Below are 17,219 nucleotides of genomic sequence, written 5' to 3' on the forward strand. Positions count from 1 at the left end.
GAATGATGTGTATCGTGAAACCTGATGGACCACCTCAGCTCTGTAAAACAGATGAAATTGGTGAAATCTGTGTTAGCTCCAGAGCAGGAGGAATGATGTATTATGGGCTGGCAGGGGTGACAAAGAATACATTTGAGGTACGTGTAGTAGAATGCATCTTCTTCCCCCATTTCCTGTGTAGAACTGATAGGCTTGTAAAATCTCTTGGGTTTGTAACTTAAGTGTTAATATTGTTTTTTTTTAAAAAGATACACTGAAAAACTCCTTACGGTTAAATATATGCAGTGTTCCCCTTTCATATAAAGGTCTCCCACGATGTTAAAACAGTGACTGGGCAAGGATTCCCTCCCCTTCTCCTCATCACGTCGCTCGCATATAGTGCAGTTCTTGATGTGGGGAATGGTTTTCTATCCTCAGGCAAATCCACTTTGCCTCCAGTGCCCTCCCTTCTCTTGCAGGTTATCCCTGTGAACTCGGCTGGCTCGCCCGTGGGTGATGTGCCCTTTGTCCGCTCCGGCTTGCTGGGGTTTGTTGGACCTGTACGTAACAGAGTTTTTGAGCTTGCCTTGCTGTATTCTTCTGTTTGTGCTAATAGCCTTGAATGTTTAAAAGAAAAGCGCTTGGGTACAGAAGTGTGTGTAAGGAGAGCTTGCTGTGGATAAGACAGTTGCCAGTTAATGGATTTGCCTGAGCCTGTAGGAGCCCTTACTTTTCCAGCACTCTGTCATTACAGTGCCTTACTGCGTTGCTTGTTGCATTTTTAGATTGCTAATTCTCCTACAACCAAGTCTAAGAAGCTTTTCTTAAGGCAGTTCTGCTACGCGTGCTGGAGCGTCTTGTCTGACTGGGTGGCTAGAATGCTTCTCCTGGTTCAGTCATAAATGATGTGATTTAAAGAGAAAGAAAAGGTGTTTTATGCGAATTCCATTGATCTAGTCATAGTTATGAAATGTGCAAGTCATCAAAGACATTTGAATTTCCACTCTGTGTAAGTTACTCACAGATAATTTTTTATCTTTCAGGGCAGTTTGGTGTTTGTGGTTGGAAAAATGGATGGATTGCTGACCGTTAGTGGACGTAGACATAATGCCGATGACATTGTAGCAACTGGATTGGCAGTAGAGTCAATAAAAACAGTTTACAGAGGAAGGTTAGCAGCAAAATAAACCTTGCCCACTCCCCATAAGCCTCTGCATGTGATATAACGAAACAGGATCCTTTAGTATATTCTTCGATTTCTCTTCAGTAATGGTTTTTGTTTGGGTAGCTCAGTTAAAGTAAATATGGGTTTGGTTTAGACAGCAATTGGCCTGATCCAGCCCAACACAGGTCTGTTGTCCCCACTATCCTGCCTGGCTTTTCATCAAGTCTGTGTACTTTAGAGGAAGGAATCAAGTAACAAGATAAGTTGGCCACATGGAGAATTTAATTCTCTGTCTCTGTAGAATTTACTTTTAAGTCTCTGTAGTAATTGGCTGCTGGCTGATGCTCTGCAGCAAGAAAGAATTTCATTAATGTCCAAAGATACTTAATTTTATTTAGCAATTGTGGATATAATTTTCTACATCCTCAGGCAGGGTTGGAGCTCATGTCTCTACGACTTAACATATAAGACTTAACAGGAGATTTTTAAGCCCCCTATGTCATATAGATGCTTTTAAAGCTTCTGTTGCCTTGGTGACTTGCCACAGGTTGGAACAGAAACGTGATGGCAGATTGAGAGGACAGGGGACTATGCTGTGTAGAAATTTCATCAGAAGGTGGAATTAATCCCTTACATACTTCACCAAGTCTTTCTTTTTTGACTCAATTTTAATTGCCCAATGTTTTCTCTCTCTTTGCCCCATGTTTTTTTTTTTTTTTTTTTATGAGTTCTGTCTTTAGTCTGCCTCCTTGGCTTCCTGTTCCCAAGGAGTAAAACTGGAATTTGTGCCGATGTGGCTCTCCCCTTTTCCTTAGGATTGCCGTGTTCTCAGTGTCAGTCTTCTATGATGAGAGGATTGTGGTGGTTGCAGAGCAGAGGCCAGATGCATCCGAAGAGGACAGTTTTCAGTGGATGAGTCGGGTGCTGCAGGTAAGCCCACTCACGTAGGGGGACGAGGTGAGTCTGTGCAGTTTTTCAGTGTGTGGGCAGATCAGAAGCCATCAGCACACCCCAGACGGAAAGAGCACAGGCTCGTGATCCCTCTTGGCACAAGGTATTTTTACAGGGTCACAAGCTGGGTACATCTGCTGTGTACAAGCTGTTCTGTTATGTCCTGAAGGTCCTGGGAAAGCGGCTGCTACACAGAGTAGCGTAGGCTCTGAGAAGTGGTCAGCATTATGCTAGCAAAATGACTGTGCAGAGAAACACAGTTGCCTCTCAGCACTGCAAAGCAGATCCAGTGCTCAAGCTTAGGAGCTCTGCTTTTAGTCTTGGATCATGCTGGTGCTCCAAGTTACGCTTTAAAGCCACCCTTATCTTTGGAGATACATTTTCAGCAGGGAGACAGTAAGCAGAGAAAGGTTAAAACAGCTGAATGAGTGTAGTCCTAAGAAAGCAGAATGAGCAGCAAATACTTACCTTGAGAGCTGCCTGCGTCGCATGTAGGTCATTCTTGGGAATGATGTTTCAGGTTGTGAAGTATGCAAACTGGGGAGAAAAATCAGGGAAGTACCTGGTGGGTCTGAATAATGTATTAGATGCCTGAGTGCTGAGGCAGACAAAAAGGAGCAGAGCGTGATGGCTCAGAGGAGACAGATGGATAAAGTCTTAAGATCAAAATCATATGATTCATCAGGCAACTGTGTATATTTTGGGATTTTGGTCATAAAAGATTTTAAAAAGGATTTCTTGTATATGAAGTGGACTATAAAGCAGGGATGCTAACAAGCACTTAGCTCTTACCATAGGGCTCGCTGATGTTACAGAGGTGAAATGGAATGGTAGCGACTGACTTGCTCCTCAAGTACCTTATAAATCATAGACTCATAGAATGGTCTGGGTTGGAAGGGACCTTAAAGATCATCTAGTTCCAGCCCCCCTGCCCTTGGCATGAATACTTCCCATGCGGGGATTTGTCTTGCAGTATGTCAGTAACTGCAGCGGCCAGTAAGAGCAAACTGCCTCCAGTAGTACCCAAAATCCAAGTGACCGTCTTTCCTTTCTCTAGGCGATTGACAGCATTCACCAAGTGGGTGTATATTGCCTTGCTCTTGTGCCAGCCAATACATTGCCAAAAACACCGTTGGGAGGGATCCATATCTCTCAAACTAAACAGCACTTTCTGGAGGGCTCTCTGCATCCGTGCAACATCCTCATGTGCCCACACACGTGTGTGACGAACTTGCCAAAACCCAGGCAGAAACAACCAGGTAACACAAGCACCTTTTTAAAAAATGTTAATAAACTGAAGTTCACAATCTCAGACCTAGGAAGCTGCGTGATGCCTCCAACACTGAGTTGTCCTACTTCCTGGGGACCAGAGCTTGTCTTGTGGCCTGTGGCTGGGGCGTGTTTAGGGCCTCTCTTTGCATGTGTCAGTCAGGAATTTTGATTCCTACCTTTGAACTCATTGGGATTCTCTCTGCCGATGAACAGGAGACTAGGAATGCCTTCTGAACTCTTATCAGTGAGGTTTCATTACCTCTCTTCTTGCACCCGTGCCCAGGAGCAGTGGGATCCTACAGAGAATCTTTGTTCCGTTGCTGTCCTGCAGATTGCAGTTCTAGGCCAGCTTCTTCCCATTTGCATCAAAAGTCCAGATTTCATGCAGCTGTTCTCTATCAACAGGCGTTGGCCCTGCCTCTGTGATGGTGGGGAACCTGGTTGCTGGGAAGCGTATCGCTCAAGCCTCTGGAAGAGATCTTGGTCAAATAGAAGACAATGATTTAGTTAAAAAGGTAAATCAGTATTTATTACAGCTAGAGAATGGGAAAAGAATTTACCCTGTGGCCGAATGCAAAGCAGCAACATGAAGTGGACTTAAATACTGCCTCTGAAGTAGAAACACTCGTATTTAATTACTGCCTCTTTGTTTCAGCACCAGTTCCTGACAGAGGTATTGCAGTGGAGAGCTCAAGCAACTCCTGACCACCCACTCTTCCTTTTATTAAATGCCAAGGTACAGTCAGTGCTGAGTTGTTGAGTTTTTAAGGTCTACAGCATGTTATTCAGCACAAGTTTGAGACTGTGTTGAAAATCTTTTGCCCACTCCAGTGTCCTCTATTTAGTCTCTGTATCGGATTTTGCCCATAGATTGGAAACTTAAAATTTGAACCTTTGAACCTATAGGTCACTTTATCTAAATGACTGTCGTGGTTCAGTGCTTCATTTTAAAACTGAGCGTGTTTGTAGGTCCCACTGGTTCCTGTATCATTTAATGGTGTATCCCTGTTGAGTATATTCTGGCAAGGTTCTGGTGCGAGAAGACCTGAACTGACTCCCTGGAAGGTAGAATTTTCTAGAGCAGATCTAACTCCATCTCTATCTTTTTGATACTGTAGTGGATAAACGGCTCATTGAATGCCAGCAGCCTATAGGTATAGATAACTAGTAGCTATAGACTGACGCTAGCAAGAAAGTTTTTTGGTTGTTTTATTTATTTTTTTTTCAGCAGCCGTTTTGCTGACACATATGTTGTGCCAGGCCTTGTTTATAGCATTTTTGTCTCCTTTCAAGGGAACCACTGTGTGCACGGCCACCTGCCTTCAGTTGCACAAAAAAGCTGAGAGAATTGCATCAGTTCTGTGTGACAAAGGACATCTCAATGCAGGAGACAATGTGGTGCTTCTTTATCCTCCTGGTAAGCCAGTTTTAATAATGACTGCATCCCGCTGTGGAAATGCACCATGGTCTTTCTTTGAAATCTCATTGAGATCTGGAAATATGGGAGAGATCATTGAAACAGCGATACCTTAGGGACTGCGTAACTCACTGATCTAGTTTTGACTCCAGAGAGGGCTGTCCTAATGTCTTGCACTATCAGGACTCGAACTTCGATTCTCTGGAGTTTCAGAAAAGCCAGTCTGTACCTTCTCACTCCCGGCTAGATCTCGCTGTGTCGTGATGTTTAGAATAGAAACTTTAGAGGCTTCTGTGATTATCAGGGATCCTCTGGTATGATCTGTTCACTGCAAAGTTATTAGAAACGGCATGTGCTGGAGAGTTGCGCTAGTCACCCTACCAGAGACTCCTCAGCTCCTGGTCATTTCAGATTTTGTTTGTCTGAAGTCACGTTGCCAGTTGGCAGCTTTTCATCCAGGGAAAGCCTGTAGTTTGCTGTGAGAAAACGGGCAGGGTGGCTTCAGGTAGAGACCGGTGCGGTGGCCTTCAGCTGTGCAGAAAATGGGCACTTCGTCTGAGACTGGTGGGCGCCTTCTCTGCAGCAGCAGGCTGGGAGCCGTGGGACGGGCGCTCTGCCTGCCGCGCCTGGTAGCACACGGCTTAGTCACTTGGCGTGCGCAAGATGCTCACTGCTGGTGAGAGGTGCTCGCTGGGGTGTGTACTTCTTGCCCTGCCAGACAACTCTGTTTTGTCCTGACTGACTTTTGAGCCATTTGACGCTTGGAACATTCTTCTCCTGTAAGATGGATATGGTTTTCTGTGTGGTCAGTCTTCCCTACTTTCCCAGTCCCCTATCCCAAGCTTTCTTAGCTTCCTTGTGCTGCCCTTGGTGTTTGAACTGTTTCTGTCGCACATGTGCTGTGGAAGAGACTAGTGTGTGTACCTAATGGAAATGTAACCGAGGCTTGGAGAAAAAGTACTCGGGGGAACGGCCGGTGTCACCGGGGTGTCCATCCACCAGTGTCCTCCACTACAGCTTATCGTGTCCTTGCAGGCATTGAGCTAATCACCGCGTTCTATGGCTGTTTGTACGCTGGCTGCATCCCCGTGACCGTCAGACCACCTCATGCTCAGAGCCTCACTGCTACTCTGCCCACTGTGCGAATGATCGTGGAAGTGAGTAACGGGGCTGGAGCTGAGAGCGGGGCTGGAGCGCTCTTGCTTTGGCCTCTCGGACTCCAGTGGTTAACACAGCGGTCCAAACGCCCACGTTGTTACGTGACAGCAGTGATGGAGGCACATCTTGTAGCTGGACAGTGTTGTCATTCATAAAACACAAGAGAGAACCACCTCTCCTTATGCACGAGACAAATTGCTATAAAACAGGTGGTTTCTGAGAGATACTGACATGATGTTAGTGCTTTAAATTTCACATTGACAATCCTTACCACTGGGCAAGTGCAGATCCTGCTATTAGTTACTTTCCAAGCCCGGTAAGCAGGAAAGGAGCCTCCCCCTTATAACCATGGGGAGAAAGCCAGATGTAGACTGGGTGATGATCTCACCTGCTCTAAAGTTCCTGGCGTGGTCATTTGCATTTTACTCTGCATTTGGGGTTTTAGTGAAGGAAGAGTAGGGAGCGGTGTTGCAAACGCCAAAGAAATTAATGCAAGTTTGTTAGGGGAAGCTGGCTACAGATGATAAAATGCACTCTCTGAACATCAGATCTTGCAATGACAGTGCCACTGGGACATGCTTTTGTCTGTCTTTTTTTTAGTAAGTGTTTATCTTTTTAGGTCAGCAAAGCTGCCTGTATTCTCACAACCCAGACCTTAATGAGACTACTGAAATCCAGAGAGGCAGCTGCTGCTGTAGATGTGAAAACCTGGCCAACCATCATTGACACAGGTGTGGTCCATGGGCTAAGAGACTTTTTGAAGTTCTGTGTAGGGGTTACCGTTGACTTCCAAAGGGACTGTCCCCCATTTCAGATGCTAACTGTGTGGCTCTTTAGAATTTGTTTGAATATTTAGAAAGACAGTCCAAGATACAAGCTAGATTTGACTTTGTTTACTGACGTCTCTTCTGCATTTGTTGACCTATGCATGGAAAATAATCTTACTGAAAAGCCACGTTGCAGACAACGGTTAATCTCCTTAAGACAAGAGCGAGTTGGTCTCTTCTCCCTTTTCCTAAGAATAAATAACTTTCTATGTGGGAACTTTAGCAAGTCTTGTTGTATACTAATCTGTCTCTTTGGGAAAGAGAATTAACAGAAAGCTTTATCGTCCATCTCGGACAGTTTGAAAGTTGCATTCTTCTTTCAAATACCAGTTCAGTAATCAAAAATTAACCATGTTTGTTCCTTTCTTGTACAGATGACTTGCCCAGGAAGCGACTGTCTCAGATCTATAAGCCACCTACGGCTGAAATGTTAGCGTATCTAGATTTTAGTGTTTCCACAACAGGCATGCTTACAGGAGTAAAGGTACAGTAAAACGGGTTCAGAAGACGGGGGTTTTGGTGTCTTGTCTTTGGCTGATATTCTGAACCACCTCTCCCCTCGACCTCCGCCACAGCTGGCTCTTGTAGCTTAAATAAAGACCATGCTTTTCCTCTGGTAAAGCTGCGGATTCGCTGCAGACGGTGCCGTGTGACTTTGTGCTGAAGAATTAGTTCTGCAGTGTAGGAAGACGGGTCTCTACTGTGGGCATCAGGAATTCTGCTGCTGCCTCCCACTGGAGCCACCTGTCAGGAGAGCGGGGAGCTGTGCGAGTAGCACAGCTGTGAGCTGCTGCGTTCCCCCACCAAGAGCAGAATAGGGGTGCAGTTGACAGAGGATACGAAACTAGAAAATGAAAGCCTTAGACTGTCATTAATGATGTTTGAAGCCTGGGATGCCGCAAGCTTTTAAGCAACAGTTATTGGTATCACTGTTTCTGGCTTGCCATGGCTCAGAGGGTTCTGCAGTGCCCTGCCTCTGCTATGGAAGATAAAGGAAGAAGAAACATAGTTTGTGGAGAAGTGTTTCCAAGGCAAAACTACCTTTACTCTTACCGACCTGTCTTGATGAAGTCCTGTTTGGATGTCCCTGAATTTCAGCACGGTGTCTCTGTCTCCTGTGTTGCAGATGTCCCACGCAGCAGTGAGTGGCCTTTGCAGGGCAATCAAGCTTCAGTGTGAGCTCTACTCCTCTCGGCAGATCGCAATCTGTCTTGACCCCTATTGTGGACTAGGTTTTGTGCTCTGGTGCCTATGCAGGTATGGCTTTAGAGGAGAAAAAGGAAAAGATTAACTTTTGGCTGGATATAAATGGGAAATGGCAGTCCACGTCTTTATCTGGTGTAATTACAGGCAGATTATGTTGACATTACCAAAATGACTAATTTACAGTAAGGGGAAAATTTGTCTTTGAACTGAAAATAATATGTTCCCTTTTCCTGCAGATTAGCAAGATGTTATCCTATCTTGATTATGTGTATTTGTGCTGCCAAATATTACTGGCTCCAGAATGTTTCTCTTGCCTTTCTTCCTTGATTATATGTTGCAGTGAGGGAGTTTTCATTCTGTAAACTGTGTGGTTGAGCCAGTTCTCTTCACTCTGACAGCGTGTGTGCACGTTTGTGCGTGTGTGTAAATTATTATTCTTGTACAGTAAGTTGTATTTTTAAAACGATGTTGCTACAGAAGGTGGGCATCGCAGCTATTATCAGTTTGCCTCAGATGCAGAGTCCCACAACCTGCCTTTGGTCTAGCAGGAATGTAATGTGAAAATACAGTAAATATTAATTTAAAAGATAACGTGCTACACAAAATTGTTTTCTTCCTTTATGTTCTTCACAGTGTGTATTCTGGACACCAGTCAATTTTAATTCCTCCTATGGAGCTGGAATCCAATCTTTTTCTCTGGTTATCTACTGTCAGCCAGTATAAAATAAGGGACACTTTCTGTTCCTATTCAGTCATGGAACTGTGCACAAAGGGACTTGGAAACCAAGTTGAAATGTTAAAGGTAAGAAATGTTTCCTGAATGTGATGTTACATAAACTAAGGAAACTGTGGTACTAAAGCAAAGTGATACAATTGTTAATGACAACGGTTTTCCCGTTGCATGAGTCTCAAGTCCGCACCTTGCTCAAAAAGCAAAAGCACCAAAAACTGTTGGCAGCCCCAGCAATTGAGGAGGATTGGAATTGCAGGGTGTGGGGGCGTGTTGCAGTGCAGGGAGGAGGTTGGCAGCGAGTGTGGAGGCTGCTGGGCAGAGCCCGGAGCGAGGACGGAGCGAGGACGCCGGCAGCAGGATGCTCTGCAGAGGAACCGCTTATGTAAGAGTCTGCAGCGACGGCTCAGACCAGCACATGATGCAAAGCACACGCGGCAGGCGGTTTGCTAAATAGAGGTGGTTTCTCCTTGGAGATAAGAGGAAGGGGGGGAAAAAAAAAACCAAGCTACATAAAACAGTTGAGGTGGCTTTTTGCATGGGGTTTACTGACACAGTGTACTCCATCTGCGAGGTTAAGGATCAGTTGTGTTCCGTTGCTGTCTGCCTTGGGGGGTGTCAGCAGCTAAACAGCGTAATGCAGAGATTCGAACAGCTGGCTAGTGCTGTTGAGTGCATTCATGATCATGTCTAGAAATAATAATGGATTCTGGTTTTGTTAAAGACTCAGTGTAATCCCAGTAAATGACTTTACTCTCACTTGGTTTGGTTTCCATCTATACAAAGAGGGAATAACAGATGTAATCGTAGCTGAAAAGCACCACAGAAGCACATGGCGCTATGTTCTGTAGCAGAGGAAGAAGTACTGTTAATTCATATTTTGTTCTAGTGGTGTTTCTAGGCTCTGGTCAGACACGTTTTATCATTACAAATAGAAGCTGAAAAGAGGAAATAACTTGAACACAAGAAGAGGGTTAGCCCTGCGTTTCCCAAGTAATTTCCAGGGATAAAAAGCAAATGTCGCTACTTGTGAGGGGACAAATCTTGGTACGGTGTGGCAGAGGTAATTAACACATACAGCCCTTTGCACTCATTTGTGTTTTTTCCAGGCACGAGGAATTAATCTGTCCTGTGTCCGGACTTGTGTGGTAGTTGCAGAGGAAAGGCCGCGCGTTTCTCTCACTCACTCCTTCTCCAAACTCTTCAAAGACATCGGCCTGTCCTCTCGTGCTGTAAGCACCACCTTCGGGTCAAGAGTCAACGTTGCTATCTGTTTACAGGTAACCGAGTGCTTTCTAGTGCATGTGCTGCCACGGGCATCAGATTTCCAGATTCAGTTGTATTCTGAATCGGCAAAATTCCTGGTCTGCACACGCTTCTGCATTGTGTAGCCCGACATCTGCTTTGTAGAGAACAGCTGGCACAAGATTTAAGCAGCTTCTCTTGTTTTCAACTGCCAGATTCTATCGCAGATGCTCAAGGCAACTGAAACATGACATTAGAGAACTGTTTATTTCCATGTAAACGGTGACTAGTTGCCCCGGGGCTGATAGCTGAACGTGCTTGGGCTGTCTCCATAGCAGCTCCCCCTCCCCAGAGATGCCTCCCACACTGGGGTTGGAATAGAGAGAAAACACTCTGGTTACTGAAGTCTTTCCCTTAGTGCAACTGCGAAGGAGGGGAAATGTGAATATGAATTTTGCTGCCGGTAAGAAACCCCTGGAAACGTTTATGAGCTCAGGCAGAAGTTACCCTGACTTCTGTGGAGACATTAACTTTTTTTTAAAATGTTAACTCTTCAGGGAACGTCTGGGCCTGATCCCACCACGGTGTATGTAGATCTGAAATCCTTGAGGCATGACAGGTACAGTCAGTTTACTTAAACTTATTTAATAACTTTATAAAATGTTGTGATGGTAGTGAGCTATCACACCTCTCGGCAGATTTCAGCTCTCTTTTTTTCCCTGACAACGTTTTCTTTACCTTCAGAGTACGTCTGGTGGAAAGGGGAGCTCCACAAAGCCTCCTGCTCTCAGAATCCGGGAAGGTAATTTCGTGTTATTACCTAGAGGCATCTCATGACCGCGTGTTGCTTTTCACGCCCCTTATGACGTAGATGTGTAGCTAGGAAAGGTGGCCTTGTGGCACGGCATGAGGAAAGGGGGTAGCTGGTTACTCTGTTCCTCTGGGAAGTTAGCTTGATTTATAATGAAGTACGTGTTGATTTAGGAGCGTGCTTTGCTGAGAATTGGGAGAATTGGTTCTGTTCACAGTAAATGAACCCTATCAAAAGTGTCTGCTGTTGCATCCTTGAAATCTGCATGCGCTTGACATTTACTGTAGCTCTTGTTCCCTTCTTTAAACGGATTAACAAAAAGATGTTTCCCAGTGGTTTTTAACACTGAATTTTTCAAAACCAAGGTCTAGCAAGGTTTACAGGCCTATAATCCCTTACCGGTGTGGCTCTTAAGTCTCAAAATACATTCATACCGTTAGCGCACTTCAGTGTACATGCCCTAGCATGTTTTATACCTGTTTGTAATTTCTGTGGGTGAAATCATGCCTTTGCGGAGGTAAATGAACAGCTTTTATATTTTAGTTGTGCGTCAAGATAATTCATATACGGTTCACATATTCCTCCTTGTGATCTTTAGATTTTACCTGGAGTCAAAGTAGTCATCGTGAATCCGGAGACAAAAGGGCCTCTTGGAGATTCTCATCTTGGGGAGGTAAGTGCAGATTTCACTATTTGGGTCGCTTCTGTTGTCTGCTTCTTGCGCTAAATTCTCTCTGCGGGGTTATGTAAGTTGCTGGGTGACGGTTTGTGAGCGGTAAGACTTGCAGGCCTTTTTAAGCTGAATTATTGCTGGAGTCTTCAGAATTTGGGTGTGTTATTTCACTGTCGAGTTTAAAGAAGAAGAAAGCCTACTAGAAGGGAAGGCTTACTCCCCTCTAAATCTTGCATAACTGGCTTCCAAGTAATATAATTTACATTTTGCTTTCCTTGTCTTGATTACACACCAGTATATTTGATCTGTGGTGATAGATTATTATCAATTTTTGGACATCATATGTTATAAAAAAACCACAGTTTATTTACTCAGTTAATCCTCAGCTTACAGTTATTAGGAGAGTAGATCTGCAAGATGCATTTTTAAGATTCTACAGCATATTTGGAGGTTTGAGCTAAATGCAGAACATTTTTTTGGATCGAAAAATCTCAGATAAAGAGAGAACCTTCCGGTTACAGTTTATTACCTGCTTCATTTTAATGCTCAGCAGATGCTCTGCTTTTGCAGTGTGTGAATCTGACTGTTTTTCCACTTCCTGAGCAGATTTGGGTAAATAGCCCCCACACAGCCAGTGGCTACTATACTATCTACGACAACGAAACCCTTCAAGCTGATCATTTCAACACTCGCCTGAGCTTTGGCGATGCCGCTCAGACACTTTGGGCTCGGACTGGATACCTTGGTTTTGTTCGTCGCACTGAGCTCACAGCTGCCAGCGGAGGTATGGCAGAAATTAGTCTTCATTTTCTAAATGAAGATGAAGAGTTTTCTTTCATACCTGTCTGGATACACTTTTTTTTTTTATCTAAATTCCATTTATTGTCTGCCATTTTCTGTTTCCATAGTATGCATACGCGTCATTTCCCATCTCTCCTCTCTAGAGCGCCACGATGCACTGTACGTTGTTGGAGCACTGGATGAAACGCTGGAGCTGAGGGGACTGCGGTACCATCCGATTGACATTGAGACTTCTGTATCTCGAACACACAGAAGCATTGCTGAATGGTAAAACAGCTGCGGAAAATGAATTCGTCCTAACCTAGCTGAAACGTAGCAATGTTTATGCAAAGATGCAGGATTTACAGAAAAAAATACGAGGCAAATTCAGATACTTTTTGGGTGTTACCATCAGCAAGTCATGCACCTCATTTCCCATCTGTAGATCGGAATAATACTGGGCTGACTGACTCAATGTTTTCTCACGAGGCTTAATTCAAAATAGAAATGATGATTTCCTGCTCTGTGGTGTAAAGAACCATTTATGTTTGAGTCAGTGAAGGCAGCATTTAGTGCGTGTGTCACACTAGGTAGTATCGAGATGTGTTGGAACTGCTCTTCGACACGCTGGGACTAGGTCCTCTCGGAGTTAGCGTGCTTGGAAATGCAGCCCAAAGCAGGTGGCAGGCTCCATCTAAGGATAAAGAACTGTAAAGTCTGGATCTTCATGTTTGTGAAAATAACTGTGTGTTTCTGTTTTTGTTTTTTTTTCCCTTTTTAACTTCTAGTGCTGTATTCACGTGGACCAACTTGCTCGTGGTGGTTGTGGAGCTGTGTGGCTGCGAACAGGAAGCCCTGGATTTGGTTCCTCTGGTTACAAATGTGGTCCTGGAAGAACATTACCTAATCGTGGGCGTGGTGGTGGTGGTGGATCCTGGAGTTATTCCTATCAATTCCAGAGGAGAGAAACAACGAATGCATCTCCGCGACAGCTTTCTAGCCGATCAGTTAGACCCCATATACGTGGCCTATAACATGTAACACGTACGGGGGAAGTGATGTTCAGAAACTTCGCAGGACCACTAAGTGACAAAGGGTGGCTGTAGAAATGAAGCTGGTGAATATTACTAATACTTGATCTGAAGTTTGAGCTTGCTGCCATATTCCCTTCATCTCATCCTGTGGTGTTAAGATCCCGTTAACTACCAGCGGACAAAAGGAAATGTGGTAGACAATGGAAAACACTTGTAACAGTTTACTGAAATATTAGCTTTATAGAAAATGCAAAGTTGACAAGTGTGTGAGCTACAAAATTCCTAAGGCCTTTACAGTAGTGTTACTTTTTTCATCTGTTGTACATATTTGTATTTTTATCTAATACTGTTTTAGGATTCTATAAGGGGAGGGTTTATTTAGTTAAGATAATAAACTATTAAGAAAAGGGTCATCAGAGTTCCGCAGTTCCCTACTATATAATGTACTTTGCATCTGTACTGTAGCTATTCATTCCATGGGATCACACAACTTATTTAAAATTGTGCCATGACCAAATCAATAACTTACGGAATCTAAGAGTTACTTATTCATATAGATATTTCTTGAATTTAAAAAAGAATTTTGCCTATATTTTAAATATGTAAATATTATTATACATAATTCACTTAGATAGAAAATTAACTTGGATAATGATGACAGCTGAAGGTAGAAATTTTTAAGGACAAGTAACTTTTGTGGTCCTTAGCATAATTACATTTGGTTAGACGACTAATGTGAGATACACGCATCTTTCACAAGTTTTCCTATTTCAGTATGTAGTCTTTTATTGCTGGCCAGAAGTGTGTCAGAGCATGTAGAAACCTGTGATTTTAAGGCACGTCTTTCTAAAGGAGGCTGAACTTAAAGGGGAGTGTGGAGTTTGGTAGAAATCGCAGTGCAAGTGCAAAATGCTGAACTGGTGTGATGCCCCCCCTGAGGGGCAGCCTCTGCCTCCGCCCTCGGCGACACCTTTAAAGGGGAAAAAAATCCTTTAGATTGACACACAGTTAAAGTCGCTGTTTGTGCAATTCGGTCATTATTCCATTCAGTTCCCTTTTGGTAGATCAAGAAATACTGTAAATAGGCTTTAACGTAAACTGGGAGGAGGCAACAACCCACTTTTCCTCAAAGCATTCACTAGGAAGAATTAGAAAATTCTGGGGTTTAACTTGAATGCAATTATTCTTTTATAGGAGGAGGCACAAAAACGAGATAGAGCAATTCTGGTAAACGCGTTGTTAAATAACTTTGTGAAAATTAATATCCCGGCCTTCAAAATACTGCGTCGGCTTTCACATTAGTAAATGTAAAGAAAGAGAAGCCTGAGAGTAGCGGGTTTAAGCTCTTACTGTTCGGAAGCAATTGCACAGCGGGCTGAGGGAGGGACGGTGCTTAAGCTTTGACTCAAAATTACCTTTCTTTTGTCTAATGCTTAATAATCTTTTAAGAACGATTAAATTCCTCTGGGTGTTGAGAAAATACAATTTTGGAAGCAAGGAGAGCTCATACCAGATACTGCAACAGGGGTTTTTTGAGTCAAATGTGGTATACAGTGTAAATAACTTGTTATTAAAATTTATGGAATGTTCCAGATTACCTCACTCAAAGTTTTTGGGCAGTTTTTAAAATGTTTATAGAATGATGAACTCAGAAGATCCTGTGGCAGTTATCAGAGTGTATCTGTAAGCAAACCCCAGTTTTGTTCTTGAAAAACCCCTGAAGCGTTCTGTTAGTTCCTCACTTGAAGGCAGGAGTGTTAAAATTTAGATAAGAAATTCTGAATGTTATTTTTGAAAATTATTTGGCGGGGGAATAGATTTAAAAACTGGAAGCTGTGATGGCAAGTCCAGAGGGAAGAGCCCTTTGCAAACGCTTCGGTTCCCAGGTGCACGCACACCCCTGCGGAATCTCTGTGCCTGCCGCAGCGGTCCGGCAGCACCGCGGTGCTCGTGGTCTCGCGTGGTGGGTGCTGCATTCGCAGTAGGGATGGGCTCTGGGCTCTCACGGTGTGCAGCCCAAATACCTGTGCGTCACGTCTTTAATATATTTAGTTTTAACAAATTGGCCACAGTGAGGCAAGTGGCGGGTGTAACTGTGACTAACGGAGTTGGTCCTGCGACTTATTTAGGGTGTAAAGGGCACAGAAGTTGTTCTCCCTTGTCAGCCGGCAAAGTCTTGTTGTTAGGTGTTATGCATCACTTCATTTTTTCTGTTTTCTTGCACCGCAAAGTGACTTGCAGCACAGCGTCACCTCAGTGTTGCCCGTTTCAGAAAAAAATTCTGATGGTCTTGACCTTTTTCTTACTCAAATCAAAGCTTTAGATAAATTGTTTCGACAAATACTTTATTTGTCCACTGAAGTGGATTTTAAGTCCAATTCTAGGATTGACTTTTATTTTTACTTGCAATTTTTCAGGAATAAAAAAGGCGTGTATTAATTTGAGCAAAGATTCCCAGCATGTGGCAGACTGACGTTCTGAAATGGCATTTTTGAATGCCATACTGGATTATCTTGATTATTTTTTTTCCTTGTTTTTTATTTGGATAGGTATTGATAGCTGCTTAGGGCTTGGAGTTTTATCTTGCAAGTTGACTGTGTAACTCTTAATCTTTATTCTGGCACGTTACATTTCTCCCTGTTGGAGAGCTATAAGTTTACAGTCCTGCCCATAGAATGCGATAACATTCCATTCATGGCCAGTCAGTGCCGCGGAGCAGCTGCCCGGTTCTGCCAGCGTTGGGTGCTTTGGCCCCTGTTTGGCACAGCGAAAAGCCACGGCCTGGAGGGGAAGAGGCGCAGAGCTGTGACTCCGAAACCCCCGTTTCTGACTCACGCTCCACTAACGACCTGCCGCGAGGCCCACGGGCCTTTCACTCCTTCTGCTGCCTCATCTGTAGATGAGGATATAATCTAATAATATGATCTAAGCCTCACGTGTCCCTTTGAGGTAACCAACTGGTTTTCCGTGCTGGCCCCTCCGGGGCTGGGCGTTTGTTCCTCCAGAGCGGCAGGTGATGGTCAGGTTGTGCAGGGCCATCGGGGACGGGACCGTTCCCCTTCGCGATTGTCGCTTGGTGTCGTACGTCCGAGAACGAGCCGAGACAGAAGCCTGGCGGCCGCTCACGTTGCACACTCAGGTTCACTCTCCGATGCTTTTCCGTAGCTGCCGGGTCCGGTGCTGAGCCCCCAAAGCCGCCTCGCGGGGCCGCTTTGCTTTGCAGCTTGCCCGCTTGCAAAAGGCAAACTATTTCCTACTGTTGTCCATCAGATTCCAAGCGAACAGCTGCAGTGAAACTTAAAAACTAGGAATTCCTAACACTCTGAACTAAAATATTTTGTATGTCTGACTGTTTATGAATACTCCCTAAGCAAAATATGTGGGTACAGGTAAATCCCAGTCCTGTGCCGTTAAAATGTGCACTGCGTTTCTGATTTAAATAAATGTAATTAAGATGCGTCATACTAACGGTCCTAAAAATAAGGTTGTAAAAACGAGATAAATTTTAGCCCTAAATGCAGTTTTTCTTTAATTTCTGTCGACCTATTTACCATTGTCAAATTCAGACTACAGCATTATGTAATTATGTATAAAGTTTTTATTTATTTAAAGTTAGATTAGCTATACATTTTTAAATTTAACATCTGGCTGGACAGTGTTCCATTAACGCATTGATTGTGTTTCCTTTGTCTTGTGTTAATAAATATTGATGCCTGATTGCTTGCTTAGTTCTTCATCTCCTGTTTCTCCAGAGGATACTTTTATTTTATTTTATTTATTTTATTTTGAACTGGGATTCAATGAGAGATTTACTGACTCTGAAACCTTTGGGGGTTTGTCCCCTGGGGGACCGAAGTGACTTTGTGAGGCTCAGCGTGAGCTGACGACACAGAAACCGCGGTGGCTCTTGAGGTTTAACACTGGATAATCATCTCCGCGGAGATTTTTTGAAGATTTATTTTAAATATTCA

At 43.8% G+C, this 17,219-nt stretch overlaps 1 protein-coding gene across 5 annotated transcripts in view; it reads left to right on the top strand.

The window, feature by feature from the left end:
- The window catches only part of DIP2B (disco interacting protein 2 homolog B), a 70,275-nt gene extending 53,310 nt beyond the window's left edge, over nucleotides 1-16,965 (top strand). For 3 of the 5 annotated variants that reach the window (XM_074565167.1, XM_074565169.1, XM_074565170.1), the window contains 20 exons: nucleotides 1-137; nucleotides 459-539; nucleotides 1,023-1,150; nucleotides 1,960-2,074; nucleotides 3,153-3,354; nucleotides 3,773-3,882; nucleotides 4,023-4,103; nucleotides 4,661-4,784; nucleotides 5,820-5,941; nucleotides 6,562-6,673; nucleotides 7,144-7,253; nucleotides 7,896-8,026; nucleotides 8,609-8,777; nucleotides 9,815-9,985; nucleotides 10,508-10,569; nucleotides 10,695-10,752; nucleotides 11,360-11,434; nucleotides 12,041-12,218; nucleotides 12,343-12,502; nucleotides 13,003-16,965. In XM_074565167.1, coding sequence (XP_074421268.1) covers nucleotides 1-137; nucleotides 459-539; nucleotides 1,023-1,150; nucleotides 1,960-2,074; nucleotides 3,153-3,354; nucleotides 3,773-3,882; nucleotides 4,023-4,103; nucleotides 4,661-4,784; nucleotides 5,820-5,941; nucleotides 6,562-6,673; nucleotides 7,144-7,253; nucleotides 7,896-8,026; nucleotides 8,609-8,777; nucleotides 9,815-9,985; nucleotides 10,508-10,569; nucleotides 10,695-10,752; nucleotides 11,360-11,434; nucleotides 12,041-12,218; nucleotides 12,343-12,502; nucleotides 13,003-13,255 — 2,579 coding nt within the window. In that variant the 3' untranslated portion in view covers nucleotides 13,256-16,965. Of the gene's footprint in view, nucleotides 138-458; nucleotides 540-1,022; nucleotides 1,151-1,959; nucleotides 2,075-3,152; nucleotides 3,355-3,772; nucleotides 3,883-4,022; nucleotides 4,104-4,660; nucleotides 4,785-5,819; nucleotides 5,942-6,561; nucleotides 6,674-7,143; nucleotides 7,254-7,895; nucleotides 8,027-8,608; nucleotides 8,778-9,814; nucleotides 9,986-10,165; nucleotides 10,414-10,507; nucleotides 10,570-10,694; nucleotides 10,753-11,359; nucleotides 11,435-12,040; nucleotides 12,219-12,342; nucleotides 12,503-13,002 lie in introns of those variants that run through there. The other 2 variants (XM_074565168.1, XR_012584434.1) reach the window with 2 other exon arrangements.
- The last annotated feature ends 254 nt before the right edge of the window (nucleotides 16,966-17,219 follow it).

This window comes from Larus michahellis, chromosome 22, assembly GCF_964199755.1.
Source record: "Larus michahellis chromosome 22, bLarMic1.1, whole genome shotgun sequence".
NCBI classification, from domain to species: Eukaryota; Metazoa; Chordata; class Aves; order Charadriiformes; family Laridae; genus Larus; species Larus michahellis.